General features: G+C 39.9%; 1 protein-coding gene across 2 annotated transcripts in view; it reads left to right on the forward strand.

Annotated features, from left to right (window-relative positions):
• Window positions 1-557: 557 nt before the first annotated feature.
• The window catches only part of LOC132400647 (peptidyl-prolyl cis-trans isomerase FKBP1B), a 34,501-nt gene continuing 16,743 nt past the window's right edge, over window positions 558-18,315 (forward strand). For both annotated transcript variants that reach the window (XM_059981827.1, XM_059981828.1), the window contains exons 1-2: window positions 558-735; window positions 1,325-1,372. In XM_059981827.1, the coding sequence (XP_059837810.1) occupies window positions 699-735; window positions 1,325-1,372 (85 nt within the window). In that variant the 5' untranslated portion in view covers window positions 558-698. The remainder of the gene's footprint in view (window positions 736-1,324; window positions 1,373-18,315) is intronic.

Here is an 18,315-nt window from a genome sequence, read left to right on the forward strand (position 1 = left end):
GTTATCCTCAATCCCGGGAGAATGTCTGACAAGAGGTACTGATGTCACCTGAACTAGAACAGAACTAAAATCAGAAATAAAAAGTAGTACAACAAAGAAGAGTTCCCAAGTATTTTGTGTATAGCACACATTGTTAGTGATGTGATTGGAATGCTTTGCCTGTGGCAGGGATCCAAGTTATATCTCCGTTAGAACCAGAGGGAGCAGTACTGTGTGCGAACTAAATGATTACATCTCTCTTCCTCTATCTGGCTCTACACTCTACTGTACTTTATTACGAAGAATATTCCGTAGACTTGTCAAGTTCCATTAGTTTAAAATAAGTCCATTCTCCATTCGATCGTCGTGCCAGACTGCAACTTCAACCTAACCCACGTCGGCTGTGGGAACCACAGAAACCTGCTGAGCGGGAAGATGGGGGAGGGGTGAAAAGAGCCGGTCTCCGCTTCCTCGCTGCTGATTGGCGCACGGAACCGACCAACCTTCCAATTCCGCGTGGGAACTGGGTGGGTTCCGGATGATTGACGTGCGGGGACGACGTCACGCGCTCATTGACAGGCTGGGCTCGGCTGGTGCGTATTTCCAGCCACGCTGGGTGGAAGGGAGACGAGACGTTGCTGTCGTTTTTAGTGGCGATTTTGACAATTTCCTTGTGGAAAGATACATATATCTATTTTTTAAATTATCATCATTTAAGAATGGGCGTTGAAATCGAGACAATATCGCCAGGAGACGGTAATTCTTCTTTACAAAGGATATTTATTGTGTTAGTTGGGTTATGTGTTGTGTTAGCATTGTAGCAGTCTTAGCAGTCTAGACAAATTTGGTAGCAATGCAGTGTGTGGATATTTAAATGGCATTTGCTGACAGCTGCTTAAAGGCCAGTACTGTACTGTAAGGGAGAGATAACGGAGGGACTGCGGGATTTCGCTCTACTTCGATTTTCACTTGAACAATTTGTTCAGTTAGTATCGAGGAACGAGGAAACGATCCGGCATGTTTTTACTGATTTAACAGAGCGTGTGCTCGAAGATGTATGTAAAGTTTAGTTATTGCAGTAGTCAAATCCTTGAGAGATCAAAGCCAACCATTCTGAAATAGGCATAGAATCTGAAACTTATGAGACGAAGATACGTTTTGGCAACTAATTCTGAAAGTTAGTACGTTTAAGTACTATGTTCTAAAGCTAATAGCTTTAAATAATGGAATATCCTACATTTGCAATGTTACATTTGAATATATTCAATTGTTGTGCAATCATTGGTAAATGTCATATATAGTAAGTACTAACCATAAAAATGTACTAATTATAATCTTTTTATAGGCAGGACATTTCCAAAAAAAGGACAGACATGCGTTGTTCACTATATAGGTAATGTATTCTATGAATGATATACTTCAATTTGATATTAAAAATAATGTCACCAGTGGGCAGTAATGGGCATTGCAGCTTTCTGAAGATGGTATCTATGGTGGTGTTTATGAACCCCAACCTAGTTTAATGTAGAATGGCAGGATCTACTCCCAAATTTGCAGCCCCTCCCACACTGGTCTTTTTTTCATTTTGGCCATGTCACCGTGGCAAAATGCTGAGACAGAGTCAAGTCCTTTTCTCCAGGAAGGAAGAGTGGACTACAGGAAGAACTGCTCTCAGCCGCCCCGTGTAGCTTTTGAGTACTGATTGCAGAATACTGGCAAAGACCCAGGAGCAGTTCACTCTGCTCACTGGAGATGGTACATGTCTTGAGCTGATGCAAAACAAAAGGAGAAAACTTTACGAAGGAATCTGTGAGCCCCAAATGTAAACTGATAAATGTAGAAAAACTGTAATTAATCAGTACAGTCTCCAGATGAATTATTTAAGTAACTATATCCTATTAATCCACTATATAGTAAGTCATTTGACCCAATGCTAACAAAATGCTGGAGGAATTTGGCAGGCCAGGCAGCATCTAGGGAAAAGAGTAAACAGTCAATGTTTCGGGCTGAGACCCTTCATCAGGATTGGAGAAAATAAGATGAGAAGTCTGAGTAAGAAGGTTGGGGGGAGGGGACGAAGAAGTAGAAGATTGCAGGTGATAGGTGAAGCTGGGAAGAGAGAGGGGTGAAGTAAAGAGCTGGCAAGTGGATTGGTGAAAGAGGTAATGGCCTGGAGAAGGGATATATGATAACAGAGGATAGAAGGCCATGGAAGAAAAGGAAGGGGGAGGAGCACCAGAGGCAGGAGATGGGCTGGTAAGGAGATAAGGTGAGAGATGGAAATAGGGAATGGGGAAAGGTGAAGGGAGGTGGCATTACTGTAATTTTGAGAAATCAGTGTTCATGCCATCAGGTTGGCGGCTACACAGACAGAACGTAAGCTGTTGCTCCTCCAACCTGAGTGGCCTCATCGCGGCAGTAGAGGAGGCTATGGACTGACATACGGGAATGGAAAGTGGAATTAAAATGGGTGTGTGTAACTTGGATTTCCAGCATCTGAAGATTCTTGTTTATGATTTGATGCAATGGTAGTGGGTTTGCAAGAGAAGCTTGGCTTACAGTGTTACTAAATATATGTACACTATTTAATGCATCTGCAGGGTGCATTGCAATCTTGTGCATTGTCTCTTGGAATAAACATCAGGTTTGATATTTGACAAAAGAGATCTTTTCAGCATGTTTGAAGCATCCCACTTTTTCAGAGGTAAATTATTAATCTTGGAAATACTGTGTCATTTAGTTTTGAACAATTGTCTCATTGGGCAAGTTGCTGATTTCTTATAAGCTGTAAAACTGAGAATTGCCGTCTAACCTAGTCCAAATTATTTTGCAAGTGATCTTCCATCAGAAGTCTGTTCTCCATTTCAGAATGGCTGGAAGAGTCCCTGGAGCAGTTGAGTAGAGGTGCAAGAAATGAGACCTCCTCTTAAATAGATACAGAAGAAATTATTGATGTCACAGATATAAATAACTAAATAATTTGAATTATTAGTATCTTTTGTTTTTCAATTAATGCAGTAATGATTTTATGAACGAAGTTCAATTACCTGAAATCCAATTAAGGCTGCAAGTATCTCCAAAGTGATTACTCCAAGATAGCATATCTGGTGATACATAATTTGAACCAAGTCAGTCTTCAAAGTTGTTGTGGTAACCTCTTTCAGGTCCAAAGTATTTTGGAGCAAAATAAAAACCTATAAATGCTAGCAAACCAAAATTAAAAAAAATATGAAAGGAAGCACCAGGTTAAGCAGCCGCTACAGAGAAAGATGCAATCAGTGTTCTAGCCCAAGTATTTGCCATCAGATCTGGAAAACTGATAGTGCAAATGTGTGGGAGAAGATGGATTATCTGTGGTGGGGTGGAGACTGGCAGTTAGATTTGGAGAAACTTGAAAGGTAGAAATAATTAAAAATATGGAGAAAGTACAAAGCTAGTTACCTGCAATTTGGCTGCATTTTGCTCAGATGGTGCTGTTCCTTGCACTGCCCCAATGATGTGCAGTGTAGGAGGCTGAAGACAAAGGCCAGAGTGGGAGAGGGTCAGAGAATTAAAGTGACAGAAGATGGGAAATTTTGTAAAGAACAACGGAATGGATGAATGATTTGCAAAGCACCTGTCTGCAAGGGTACCACTATGTGGAGGAGACCACGTATTGAACACCAGGATTAGAGGAAGTGCAAGTGAATTGCTCCTACACTTGGAAGGACAGTTTGGATCCCTGGATAGTGGGGGGGGGGGGGGCGGGGGCAGGGGGGGGAAGTGGTGGGAATATGGCAACTCCTACAGTTACATGGAAAGGTGCCAGAAAAAGGGAGTGGTTGAATATAGAATCAGAAACTTGGGATTCAAGGAGGAAAAGCGGCAAATTTAATGCATGTTTTTTGGATGATTTAATTGCAGAGGTAGATCTGTGCACTTATGGGGTGTCTCAGTTCTGACTGTTAATAACCTGATTTTAAAATCCCAGAAACATTGTTAATTTGATTACGGGTGTGTTGACTCAGTAATCCTCAAATCACTGCTCTGCCTGAAACAATGTCATGGGATCCTGTATGTCCACCCAAGTTAATCTTGTATTCAAAAAGGAGTCATTTTATTGAATTATTATCTCCACATCTCCTCTAATCTTTGTAGCCACACTTAAATAAGGCAAGAACATTGCAGGCTCTAACTTCATGTGAGTTTGGATAGATTCGGTTCTAAGCACTATCTGTTAGGGTGGTATCTATATTTAATAAGAATTAATGTGGCTTTTTGGTGTGTGGGGGAGTGTGGGGTTGGTGTAGGTGAGATTTGAAAAAGAGATAAAGTTTGTGACAAAACATCAAAACCTACTTGATCTATTTTCCACTGCCTCTTAGGTTTTGTAACTCAAAATAATTGTTTGTTTGACACATGTGCCACATTTCCTTCCATCTTTGTGAAGTTTCAGTATACGTCAATTCTCTATCATATGTTCAGCTTTTCCAGATGTCAAAACATCATTTCCGTGTTTATTTTGCCGTTCATAGAAAATGTGAGGTGTTAATGACCTGTACATTTTCAGAGTATTTCCATCATTTAATCTTTGGGTCTGTTGAAGTGGTGAATATGGAGTGGCAACATTCAGTTCCTACATTGTTCTAATCAATTCAAAGCAGTCTATGTGTCATTAGTAGTAATTGATCGTACTTCAAGTAGATAGGACACCTTTGTTACAATTTTGTGTCACAAGTGCTCCAACTTCGTATTCGTAATTCTTCACACTTTCACATTCATGTTGCACACGTTGTAAAGCACATGAAATACAGAGCTGTGAAGAAAACAGCTGAAGCATTAACTTCTTTATATTTCTGCTGTGAAAAATTATGATAGTCAGCTGTATAAATAATTCCTCACTTTGACCCATTTATAAAAGAGGAAAAGCTGGTGGTAGACCAGAGGGCTTGGAAATTTTCAGGAACCAGCAGAGACTAAAAAGCTTATAGGCTGGGAGAAAACTGCTTATGAAGGATAACTGACGGGTAATATCAAAACAAACAGCAAAAGCTTCTTTGGACATGAAGAGGGTAGAAAGGGAAGTGTGGGATCCTTGGAGGGTTAGACTGTGGAGTAAGTAATAGGAAACAAGGAAATGGCATGTAATTTGAGCCAATATTTTCCTTCAGTCTTCACAGCGGAGGACACTGGAAATGATCCAAGTTGGCAGATGGGCTAGTTTCAAATTGCAAGGGAGAAATTGTAACAGTCTCTATCTTGAGGGATAAGTTGTTGAGAAAAGCTAGTGGGTCTAAAGACAAACTAGTCATCAGGACCCCATAACCTGCATCGAGAGTTTTTAAAATAAGCATTGCAGAGTTGGTGGGACCATTGGCTGATGGTACTTAGTTCCAGAAGGATACCAGCAGATTGGAAAGTCACAATTGTATCACCATTGTTGAGAAAGGAAAGACAACCAAAAGAAGGAAACTAGCGATTGAAAGTAAATTACTAAAGACATAATCAAGGAAGAAGTAACTAGTCATTTAGAGAAGATTAATGCAGTCAAAACCAAGTCACTGTTTTATAAAAGGAAAGCTGTGTTTTCATGGATATATTGGGCAGTGTCAGTAGTGAGGAAGCTGTAGAGGCAGTTTATTTGGATTCATTGAAGTCATTTTATAAGCCTAGATCAAGTCAAGTCAAGTTCCTTTTATTGTCATTTTGACCATTACTGCTGGTGCAGTACATAGTTAAAATGAGAGCGTTTTTTTCAGGACCACGGTGTTACATGACACAATACAAAAACTAGACTGAACTACGTAAAAAAAAAAACAACACAGAGAAAAAAAAATGACACTAGACTACAGACCTACCCAGGACTGCATAAAGTGCACAAAACAGTGCAGACATTACAATAAATAATAAACAGGACACTAGGGCAAGGTGTCAGTCCAGGCTCTGAGTATTGAGGAGTCTGATAGCTCGGGGGAAGAAACTGTTACATAGTCTGGTCGTGAGAGCCCGAATGCTTCGGTGCCTTTTCCCAGATGGCAGATGGGAGAAGAGTTTGTATGAGGGTGCGTGGGGTCCTTTAATGCTGTTTGCTTTGTGGATGCAGCCTGTAGAATGTGATGAGGATGGGGGGGTGGGGGGTGGGAGATGGACTTTCCTCAGCCTTCACAGAAAGTAGAGACGCATAAAAGCTCATGCAAGTAGTATGAAGTCATTGATAGAATTTTTTTTGGTTAGAGTAGTTGGGTACGTCAAGGATTTGTTCTTGTGTGGTTAATTATCTTTTTAGTGGCCTGGTGGGGCAGCATGTAAGGTTATTCAGGTTTGCTGATGACACAAAAGTAGATGGGATAGCATTCTGCAATGTTGATATTTTGACTCTGGAAGAAGATATAAGCAGATTGACTGAATGGAGAAAACGTAGCCACTGGGGTATAATGTTGGAAAATATGAGGTGATATGCTTTAGTAAGGGATTCAGAAGGCAGACCTATCTAACTGGAGAAGGATTGTATAGGGGTGGAATACTAGGGGATTTAGATCCACCTGTGTGTGAAATCCAAAAACTGAGCAGCAAGTAGACAGGAATGAGAATGACATATTGTTATTTATTGCAAGATGGTTGGTATTTACAAATAGAGAAAGATTGTAATGATTACACATGTAGGACCATTGGTTGATGCTTTTCAAAATGTACTGAGTCTGTCCGGAGCATACCAGCAGTTTGGAAAAGCTCAAATGTGACACCCTTGTTCAATAGGGGAGGGATCAATTTGGAAGAGATTTCTTCAGTTAATTCCTGGGAATGAGAGGTTTGTTCCATCAAGAGTGGCTTTAAGAAATTAAATCTGAGTTCTTGGGGTTTAGAATCAGGTTTATTATCACTAGAACTTAGCAGCGGCTGTACAAGGCAATACATGATAATATAGAAATGAAATAAAGTAAATCAATTACAGTAAGTATATAAAAGTATATTTAATAGATTTAAAATAGTGCAATAACAGAAATAATATATACTTTTAAAAAGTGAGGTAGTGTTCATGGGTTCAATATCCATTTAGGAACCAGGTGGCAGAGGCGAGATAGCTGTTCCTGAATCACTGAGTGTGTGCCTTCAGACGGCTACAATGAGAAAAGGGCATACCCTGGGCGATGGGGGTCCTTAATAGTGGATGTTGCCTTTCTGAAGCACTGCTCCTTGAAGATGTCTTGGATACTACACTGGCAAGTATCAAAGATGGAGTTGACTAATTTTACAAATTTTTGTTGCTTCTTTTGGTCCTTTGCAATAACATCCCCCCCCCCATTCCAGATAGGTTGAAGAATGACGTACAACATTATTAGGGGGTGTGAAAGGATAGTTCCTGAGGTGTTTCCACCAGTGGGAGAGTCTCAAACAAGGGGATGTAATCACAAAAGATCATTTAAAACTGAGGTGCATTGGAGCTTCTAGCAGAGAATGATGAATGGTGGATTCTACACTTCAGAGGGTTAGGAAAACTGGATCACTGGAGGTACTTAGAGAGGAGGATGATCAGTTTTAGAATAAGTGAGGAATTGATAGCTATGTGGAGCTTGCATTGAAAAGGAGCTATCAATGCTGGGACTCTCCTACCTTTGTTTTGTATTTCAAGTGAAGATAACTGTGAGTCCCTCTGTACTCTTGTGGTTGCTTACATAATCTCCATAAAACCTGTAGGTAAAGCAGGAATGCACATATTTCTGTAGAATGTAGAACATTGCAGTATGATCAGGGCCTTCAGCCCACAATGTCTGCCAACCTTTTAACCTACTTTAAGATCAAGATAATCCTTCCCTCCTAGATACCCCTCTATCATCCATGTGCCCATCTAATAGTTTCTTAAATGCTCCTAATGTATTTTTCTCTAGCACCAACCCTGGCAGCTCATTCCTTGCACCTACCACTCTCTGTGTTAAGAACTTGCCTCTGACATCCGGTCCTCCAGTCACCTTAAAATTATGCCCCCTTGTGTTAGCCATTTCCACTCTGAGAAAGGGTCTCTGCCTATCCTCTCCATGCCATTGAACTTGGACATCTTTATCTAAGTCACCCCTCATTCTCATTCACTCCAAAGAGAAAAGTCCTAGCTCGCTCATCACACCTTTATTTATTTGTTTATTTAGTGACCTTCCCGGACCTTTAAGCCATTGCTGCCCCAGAATCATGATTAACCATAACTTAGTCACGGGACAACTTACAATGACAAGTTAATCTATCTGGTATGTCTTTGGACTGTGGGAGGAAACCGGAGCACTGGGGAAAATCCCATGCATTTCATGGGGAGGACATAGTGAGACTCCTTACAGAATAGTGCCAGGGTTAAATTCCAAACACCCAAAATGCCTGAGCTGTAATAACATCGTGCTACTGCCTCAGTAACGTGGTGCCCCCGGTCCATTAGTATCCTGATAGATCTCCTCTGCATCCTCTCACCCGTTCCATGTCTGGGACGGGAACTGTACTGCCCACAGTCACAGGGCACTGCAGAGAGAGGTTCGATCAGCCCTGTGCATCAGTGGAGGTGAACTTTCCTCTATTCAGGACATTTACAGCAGCAAAAAGGCCCGGAGGATCATCAGGGACTCCAGCCACCTCAACTACAAACTGTTTCAGCTGTTTCTGTCTGGCAAGCAATATCACAGCATTAAAGCCAGGACAGCTTCTTTAACTGGTCCATCAGATTTATCAATATACATTGATCTGATTGCATATCTGACTGTCCACTGGTGTACACACTTTTAGTGTTCGGGTAATATCCTCCCACATTTCCCCTCTTTATTGCTTGTACCTTGCGACAGAGACACAACATAAACATTTTTACTCCCTTATTAAATAAAATTCAATTCAATTCTTATAATGAGGTGATCAGAACTGAACACAATATTCCAAGTGTGGTCTAACCAGGGTGTTATAGAGCGGCAACATTACATTGCGGCTCTTGAATTCAATCCCTGACTAATGTATGCCAAAATACCATACACCTTTTTAACAACTCTGTTGAGTTGCGCATCAATTTCGAGCAATTCACCGATGTTGATACCATAATTCTTCTTCTAAGAATCCTGCAATTAACCCTGTATTCTACCTTCAAATTTTACCTTCCAAGATGAATCACTTCACACTTTTCTGGGTTGTACTCCATCTGCCACTTCTCAGTCCAACACTGCATCCTGTCAATGTCCACTGCAACCTACAAATATTCTGCACACTATTCAAAACTTCACCAACCTTTGTGCCATTTGCAAACTTACTAACACACCCTTCCACTTCCTCATCCAAGTCATTTACAGAAATCACAAAGAGCAGGGAGTCCCAGAACAGATTCCTGCAGAACACCACTGGTCACCGACCTCCAGGCAGAATGCACTCCATCTACTACCACTCTCTGCTTTCTATGGGCAAATCAATTCTGTATCCACATCACCAAATTTCCCTGGGTCCCATGCCTCCTGACTTTCTGTATGAGCCGAACGTGGGAAAGCTCATCAAATGCCTTTATAAAATCTATATACCCCCTATCCAACGCTCTATCTTCATTAACATGTTTTGCCACATTCTCAAAGAATTCATTCAAGCTCGTGAGGCATGACCTGCCTGTCACAGAACCATACTAAATATCCTGAATCAGACAATGCTTCTCCAAATATTCATAAGTTCTGTCATGAAGAATCTTCTCCAATAATTTGCTCACCACTGAAGTCAGACTCTCAGGTCTGTAATTCTCAGAGTTATGCGTGCTGCCTTTCTTGAACAAAGGAATAGCATTTGCCATGCTCCAATCATGTGGCACTGCCCATGTGAACTGTAGGGATACAAAGTTCATAGCCGATGGTCCTCTTTGCTTCCTATAGTTAGTTGGGCTGTATCCTATCCAGCCCTGGGGACATATCTAGCCTAATGTTTTTCAAATATTCCAGCACTTTCATTTTTTCACTCATCACTGGTTTTACTGTAATTTTGCCTTTTTTTTTCTTGAAATCAATACTTTGGCACCACTGATGTTGGTTGCACAATCGTGCTTCATCAAAATTGTTATTGTTCATACGTGAACCTCAGGGTTTTGAGCACGTAGCTTTCAGCAGGAATGGGAAATCTAATAATTTTTCCTCCCTGTAGACCTTTTGCGATGCCCTAACTGTTACAGTCAAGAGGGCTCTTATTAGACCCGGAATCAAATTTAATAATTTCTTTCTATGCATTACTTCATGTTACATTGGAATTGATCTTTAAAGACTAATATTAGAACGGAGATGTGTATTTCAACATGTTCCTATTGTTAACATAGTCTCTTTTTGACTTGCTGTTTGCACCTGCATAATCGAAGAGTAACCATTTTCCCTTGCTGCGTTTGGTAATATACTTTATCAAAGGAAAAAGGTAGCACCAACAAACAGTGCAACAAAGGGCGGCATCCTTCAGGCAGTTCATGAACAACTTCTTTCATTTTGTTTGCTTCATCTTTTTCTTTTAAATCTGGTTCTGCTAATGTTGGAGCTTGTGATCTACATTTTCGTGGTATGTTTTCGGGCCAATGGAGCAACCTAGCGATTTGCTGCCTCCAAGGGAGTTCGGTGAGGTTTTGCACGAAGCGTGCGGCCTGGAAGCCAAGAAGCCTGCAGGCAGGGTGTGAGTCCGTGATCGAGTCCATTTCTCACTGATGCTGCCGATTGAAGTGTCAAGAAAGATCAAAATCAGTGAGCATGAGAGCGGAAGGCAGATGGGTGATCAGCGCCGTCTGCCTGAGTGTGAACAGTCCTTCTCCCTCCCCCTCTCATTCAATGCTGCCAGAGTCCATAGGTCTTGGGCAAGGTTTATTGGCACAGTTTATGGATTGAACTCTATAGCTCATGTTATGATGTGTCTTTGGTTTCTGGTCCTCCTTTTGTTGCTGTTGTGTGCAATTTTGATTAGGGTGGATTAGCGCTGTGGCCTGCAGATAGCAAGAAACGTAGTGCTAGATTGAACTGAACTGGATATGCCTGGACTCTTGTGAGATCTTTGTGATATGAAGTTCTGTGTTATGTGTTTTTAGCTTGTTTTTTTGACATTTACATGATTTTTTTTATGCATTGGGGTTTGATTTTTTTTTCTTTAAATGGGTCCATGGTTTTCTTTGTCTCATGGCTGTCTGTGTGAAGGCAAATCTCAGGGTTGTATACTGCATACTTACTTCAATTTGAAGTATATTTATTATTAAAGTATGTATCATTCAATTTGTACTGGATCTTACATTTAGAGCTCAATCTGAAGTTGAATTTTTACTAAACTTGAATATTGACTTTCTTTGGCCAGAAGGGCTTGTTCCACACTTTATCTCAAAATAAATAAATATGCATGATCAGTTATGTCTAGAACAAAGTACAGTCATTCCACCTCTACAAATACTTACACTAAATGACACTTCATTAGATAGCATAATTAATTGCTTTACCTTGTAAAACTAGTTGCTGTTGAAATAGTTATAAAAAATCTTCAAGCAATCCTTTCAGAAACAAACAATAAAGATTTGTCTTTGATTTTCATGGAATTATATACTTTGTTTGCTCTTTCAAATTTTGGTCATTACCAAGGTGAATAGAATAGAAATAAAAATACAAGTACTAGAAATGCTTAGCCGGTCAAGCTGCATCTCTGGAAAGAGAAAATTAATTAATATTCCTGGATAATAACCATGCATTAGAAGTGGAAAAATGAGATGTTTAAAGTTGCAGAGAAGGGGAAGGATGGAGGGGAGCAAGGAAGTCTTTGGTAGGGTGGATAAGAGGTTGTACAGATTGCAGCACAGTTAAGTTGAACAAGGATAGATAGAGTGGAAAATAAGCAAGCTGGATATTGGAGATACAGAACACAGCCATTGATGGATATCTCAAAACAGTATCCAAAAAGAATGGGCAGAATCTGTGGAGGGGGGGGTGGTGGGGAGAGAGAGAGAAATAGAGTTTAAAATTACCGGTAGATAACCTTGTGTCATATTTAAGTGGGAAACTAAATATCAGAGGCCAGGGTGAGAGAGAAAATTGAAATAGCAGGTGGCTAGAAGCTTAGGATCATTCATATAGACTGAATGGAGATTTTCTTTCTTCAGTACAGAGGAGATCACATCTGAAGCATTAACTGCTCTACACTACGTTGAAGAATCATGGATGAATAGCTGCTTCATCTGGAAGTATTGCTCCGCTCCCTGAAAGAATAACAAAAGAATAGGTATTGCATAGGAAAGTTCTGTAAAAAGGGGGAATGATTTGTGGAGGTGGAAGAGCAAACTGGGTGATTTGAAGGGAATGGTTCTTTCAGAACGCTGATAGGAAAGGGGAAATAAAGAAGACATTGAAGAAGTTTTGTCATCAGAGCAGATGTGATTCAAGTGGAGAAACTGAGGGAATGGAATGCATCTGCAGATTCACTCGTGTTGCCTTGGAATGGAGTTCTTGCAGCAAAGGGGTATAGTCAGGATGATTGTGGGAGTCTGTACTTCTAATAAATACTAGTTGCTGGTCTGTGTGGTAACTGGGATTTAGAGTAATCGGAAAAGGGAAGGGAGGAATCACATATGGAGCGTGTGAGAGGTGAGAAGAAATTGACTGCATAAATAATGCCATTTTGAGGTTCTCATGACTGTGGAAGCAGCAGCAAAAATATTCAAATATATCATAAAAAAGTGTTGAGGGAGAGATTTTACACAGGAGATCTCAAAGCGACACTTTGACTTGAGAAAGTGAGTTGAAGGAATTATTGCTTGATATAATGACAGGAAAATGAGTAGGGGTAGTAGAGAGGTCCTGTTGGAACCCAGTTCAATGAAGAAACAGAAGTCCTTTGGACTCCATCTAGATGTGGGATTGGAAATCCACAATGAAGGAAAGCAAGTTGGATCTAGGAAACCCAGCTGCAGAGAGCACCAGAAATGTAACTGGGAAACGACGATACAAAGGAAGTGGGAGTAGAGTGAAGATTGGGAGAAAAATTTGACGGTAAAGGAAGTGGAATCAATGGGTCTATCCAAACGTTCCTATTTGTAGATCTGAATGAAGAGACAGAAGCAGTCTGTTTTTCTGTGTGGGAGCTATGGTAGAAGGATCTTCTGAAGAAAAAAGTTCGGTAATCCTCTGGACAAAGTGGTCTGATGTTCTGTTATGGAGTCATGGTCCAGAGAGAGAGATGAAGAAACGTTTGAGGGCCTCTCTACATTAGATCCCAATAGCACTTTAAGGGTATTTGAAGACAAGATTAGTGGTCGGTCATTAATGAACAGTGTGCTGCAAGTTCAGAGGAGAGTTGGCAGAATGAGTGAGTGTCAGAATAATTGAGCTCAGCAATATTTTTTTCAGCAGAGCAATAAATTGAGGCAGAGAGAGTAGCAAGTGAAAAGAAGGGGAAGACATGGATAGTGAATTGTGGAGATGTGTACACGAGTCTGGAGTGAAGACAGCTAGCCAAAGAAATGGGCCTGCAGGTAAAGTTGGCCCATTGCAAGATGGTGCCAGCGAGTAACTCAGCCAATGGCAACATCCTGCAGACAATTCATGAAAGAACTTCTTTTGCTACTGATTCTAATACTAAGCTGTGTGCGATTGGAGCCTGCGATTTACATTTAGATTCTGTGGTTTTGAGCCAGTTGAGTGATCTGGCGCTTTGCTGCCTCCGAGGGAGTTGGGAGCGCAGTGTGTGTGCAGCCTGGAGCAAGACGTGAGCAAATGATCGGCTCCATTGCTTCTCTCTGATTGAGGCATTGAGCAAGACTGAAGTCGATGAGGTCGGAGGATGGACCGGTGTTTGGCACCGTCTGCCTGCATTTGATCAGATTTCTCACCTGCTGCTGACAGAGGAAAGCGCAGGAGCCTGGGTTCAATGTTGCAAGGATGATTCGGTGAGGCTTATGGCTGTGGATTTATTTTGGAGGACTCTCAGACTCATATTGTGTGTGTTTCTGGATTCTGGTTAACCTTATTTTGCTGTTTTTTTTTAGTTTGATTGGGGCGCTTTGGTGATGATTGCATCTGCGGCCAGCAGTTGGCTAGCAGTGTGGCGCTGAATTGAACGCTCCTGGACTCCCGATCTGATGTTTGATATTCTATCTGTTTTTGTTTGCTTTTTGCCTTTTGCGTAATCAGTTCTTCCTTCGCACATTGGGCGTTTGATGTTTTCTTTGAACAGGTTCCATGGTGTTTCTTTGTTTCATGGCTGCATGCGGGAAGATGAATCACAGTTGTATTCTCTATGCATACTTTGACAATAAATTACTTTGTATTCTGAATCTTTGAAGAACAAAACATTGTGTGGGGCTTGGAATTCAGAAGATGGTGATGGAAGGAAATGAAACTAAGATTTCTGGAGTGGATTGACCATTTGGAATCCGAGGGGAAAAATCAGGAGGGATAGTAAAACACAGTAAATGGAAACTGAAGAGAAAGGCAGATCATAGGAAAATTAGGGGAAGATTTTGAGTGTCTGTTAGAATTCAAAAATTGTTAAAATTTAGTTCAGGTAGAATAGAGATTTCTTCATAAAGATCGTCCTTTGATCTTTGTTGGTTGGTTTGAAATAGTCGCTTGTGTGTAAAACATTATCATTTATCCAAAAGAACTAAATGACTGAAATTGTTTTCAAAGCAATATAAGGGTAATATGTTTAGCAGCTGGCCACCAAAACAACTAAATTCAACAGTGGCATCTTTTGGATTAAAAAGATTATCAGATTCAGTAATACCTTGCCAGTTAAAGATAGCATGAAGGGAAATGTTATATAAATACCAAGACTATGAGTAGGAGGGAAATTATTTTCTTTGCACCACCTGAGTTTTCATTTTATTTTTCCAGCTCACTGGCTATTGCTGTAGAAAGTTTCTAAAGAAAATGAATTCAGCTTCTGTATTGTAGTTCCTTTAGCCCATTCTACAATTCTCTAATGATCTGTTAATTATGCAAGGTAATATTCAATGCAGTGTCATTTTGGTTTTTAAATTTGTAATGCAAGAATTATTCTTGCATGGTTTTGAAAAGAAATAAAATAACAAATTTTAATGAATTATCATAAGTGTTTTGTCTTTTTGCTTCAAGTAGCTGCTGCACATTTTATTTTAAGAATTTTATTTGAAGAATCTGAGATTAGTTGAAGACAGGGTAATTCAGGTGAGAATTGGATTTGGTTTATTGCTGTCACATACCAAGATACAGTGAAAAGCTGGTCTTGCATATGGATGTACACTGCAGAGTTACTGTCCAATTACAGTATTTACTTTCTGATCTGTTGAATATGACATTATTTTAATCATCCTTCCCTGTTCTACAATGTGGACCATATTACCCACAAAACTCAAAGTTTGCAAATTCAATTAGATAGAGTTATCTTGTTCTTTATTACGTGTTTTATTGCAAAGCAAAAACAAATACCTAACATGTATTTCAACCGTATCTTTCCTCACTGTGTGCTTTAATACATTTCTGCACTATATGATTCCATTGGAAAGTTGTTTTGCCCTATTTTGTAAATACACTACACATAATTAATAGGGAACCAAAACAAATGAGCTTTAAGTGTTATTTATTTTGTATATTTTTGTTTGGGAATCATTAGTACTTCTGTCAAATTCAGGAGTTGTCAAACTCAAAAGATATTTTATGAAGTTCAATTATGCCATGTATTCTCCCCTCTGTGGACAAAAGTATTCATGTCTGTATTTGGTTAAAAAAAATGAAATGCATAAATAATAAAATTAATTTATAATAACTTCTTAGTAGTTTATTCTAGAACCTGGAAGATTTATTGTTGGTTAATAAATTTATCATTATTAACACTTACAATATCAAAATGGCTAAAAGAAGGCATAATGTTGTCCTGGCAGACAAGGTGATGGAGAATCCTAAGGGGTTTTACAAATATGTTAAGAGCAAAAGGATTGTGAAGGACAAAATTGGTCCTCTGGAAACCAAAAGAGATGGGGGAGATCTTAAATAGATGTTTTTGCATCTGTATTTACTCTGGATTCGGATACAAGAGTCTGTAGAAGTATGGTAAAGCCGCGGTGAGGTCATGGATCACAGATTCGAGGAGAAAGTGTTTGCTTTCTTGAAGCAAATGGTGGACACCCTGACAAGTGCAGAAATTGCAGGGATCTTAGCAGAGATATTCAAATCAGCCCTAGCAACAGGTGAGATACTGGAGGACTGGAGGATAGACAATGTTGTTCTTTCTGCTGTTTATGTGAGGCTCTAAAAATAAATGAGAATGTTATAGGCCAGTGAGCCTGAAATCAGTAGTGGGAAAGTTATTGGAAGGTATTTTAAGGGTCCGGAAATATAAGTATTTGTATAGACATGGACTGATTAGGGGTGGTCATGGTTTGTGTATAGTAGATCATTGTCTAACCAATCTTGTACAATTTTTTGAGGAAGGTACCAGGAAAGTTGATGAAGGCATGGTAGTGGATGTTGTCTACAGGGAGTTTAGCAAGGCATTTGACAAGATGCCACATGGAAGATTTGTCAAGAAGGTTCAGTTGCTTGGCATTCAAGATGAAGTAGTAAATTGGATTAGACAATGGCTTTGTGGGAGAAGCCAGAGAGTGGTTGTCTCTCTGACTGGAGGTCTGTGACTAATGGAGTGCTGCAGGGATTGGTGCTGGGTCTGTTGTTGTTGTCATCTATATCAATGCTCTAGATGATAATGTAGTTAACTGGATCAGCAAATTTGCAGATGACACCAGGATTGGGAGTGTAGTGGACTGTGAGGAAGACTATCAGAGCTTGAAGTAGGATCTGGACCAGCTAGAGAAAAATGGGCTGAAAAGTGGCAGATGGAACTTAATTCTGACAAGTGGGAGGTGTTGTACTTTGGTAGGTCTTGCCCTTCGAATGCTAGGGCACTGAGGAATGCAGTAGAACAAAGGGATCCAGGAACATAGGTCCATAATTCTTCGCAAGTGGCGTCACAAGTAGATAGGGTCGTAAAGAAAGCTTTTGGCACATTGATCTTCACAGATGAAAGTATTGAGTATAGGAGATGGGATGTTATGTTGAAGTTGTATAAGACATTGGTGCAGCCTAATTTGGAGTATTGTGGGCAGTTTTGGTCACCAAAGGACAGGAAAGATGTAAATAAGGTTGAATAGCACAGAGAAAATTTACAAGGATGTTACTGGGTCTGGAGGACCTGAGTTACAAGGAAAGATTGAATGGGTTAGGACTTTATTACTTGGAATGTAGAAGATTGAGGGGAAATTTGATAGAGGTATACAGAATCATGAGGGCTATAGGTAGGATAAATGCAGGCAGGCTTTCCCCCCACTGATGTTGGGTTGGAACTACAACCAGAGGTCATGGGCTCAGGGTCAAAGTTGAGGTTCAAGGGGAACAGGAGGGGAAACATTCTCACTCAGGGTTGTGAGAGTGGAATGAGCTGGCAGCATAGGTGTTGCATACAAGCTCAATTTTAGCACTAAGAGAAGTTTGAATAGGTTCTTGGATAGTTGGGGTATGGTGTGCTAAGTTATGTATGGGTGCAGGTCGATGGGAGTAGGCAGTATAAACTGTTTGCCATTGACTAGATGTGCTGTGCTTTTCTATGACTTTTTAAAAATTCCACTTTCATTGATGTGCTCTTTGGCAATTTTAGTTGGATTTACTGTGCATAAATATTAACTTCCCATCTTTGAAAACTTCAATGATCAGTGCAATTGGCTAACTGCCATGCATCACATCTGGACAGAATTTTTAGTGAATATCTACATATGAACATATTCACCCAGTCTGATTTTTCTGTAGCACTTACATGTAAATAAATATTCATGCTATTTAGATTGTTGTTATTTGACAAAATTATTTAACAAAGTTATTTCTTGAGTAATAAGATGCATAAAGGATATACTGGTATTTCAGAATCAGGTTTAATATCACTACATACGTGGTGACTTTTGTTAACATCATGTAATCACACTGCTGCTTTATGCCCCATTTCTGCTTTATAGCTTAACAAGAACATTGAATTGCTGTGAAATTGTTATTTCTTACTCAAATCATGAAGAGTCCGTTAATCAATAAAGTTTAATGTCTGTGACACTTTCCTAACTGTATTCTGTAAATATTGTTGCTCCCTCATCTGAGAAACAGACCACCATTAAGTTGAAGAGCAAATGGTTCAGTTTTGTTGCTTAATGAGTAATACTGTACTGGATGAAGATTTTGTACATCATAATCCAGAATTTCTGCATCCTGCATGTATTCTCCAGAGGAAGGATCAATTGAGGATCATGATGTAGTAGAGAACAGATGACTGACTACTGCAAATAGTAGGCTTCTTCTTTTTAGATGAACCACAATGTTACAACCATTGGGAAAACCTCAA

This window comes from Hypanus sabinus, chromosome 10, assembly GCF_030144855.1.
Source record: "Hypanus sabinus isolate sHypSab1 chromosome 10, sHypSab1.hap1, whole genome shotgun sequence".
In the NCBI taxonomy this organism is placed as follows: Eukaryota; Metazoa; Chordata; class Chondrichthyes; order Myliobatiformes; family Dasyatidae; genus Hypanus; species Hypanus sabinus.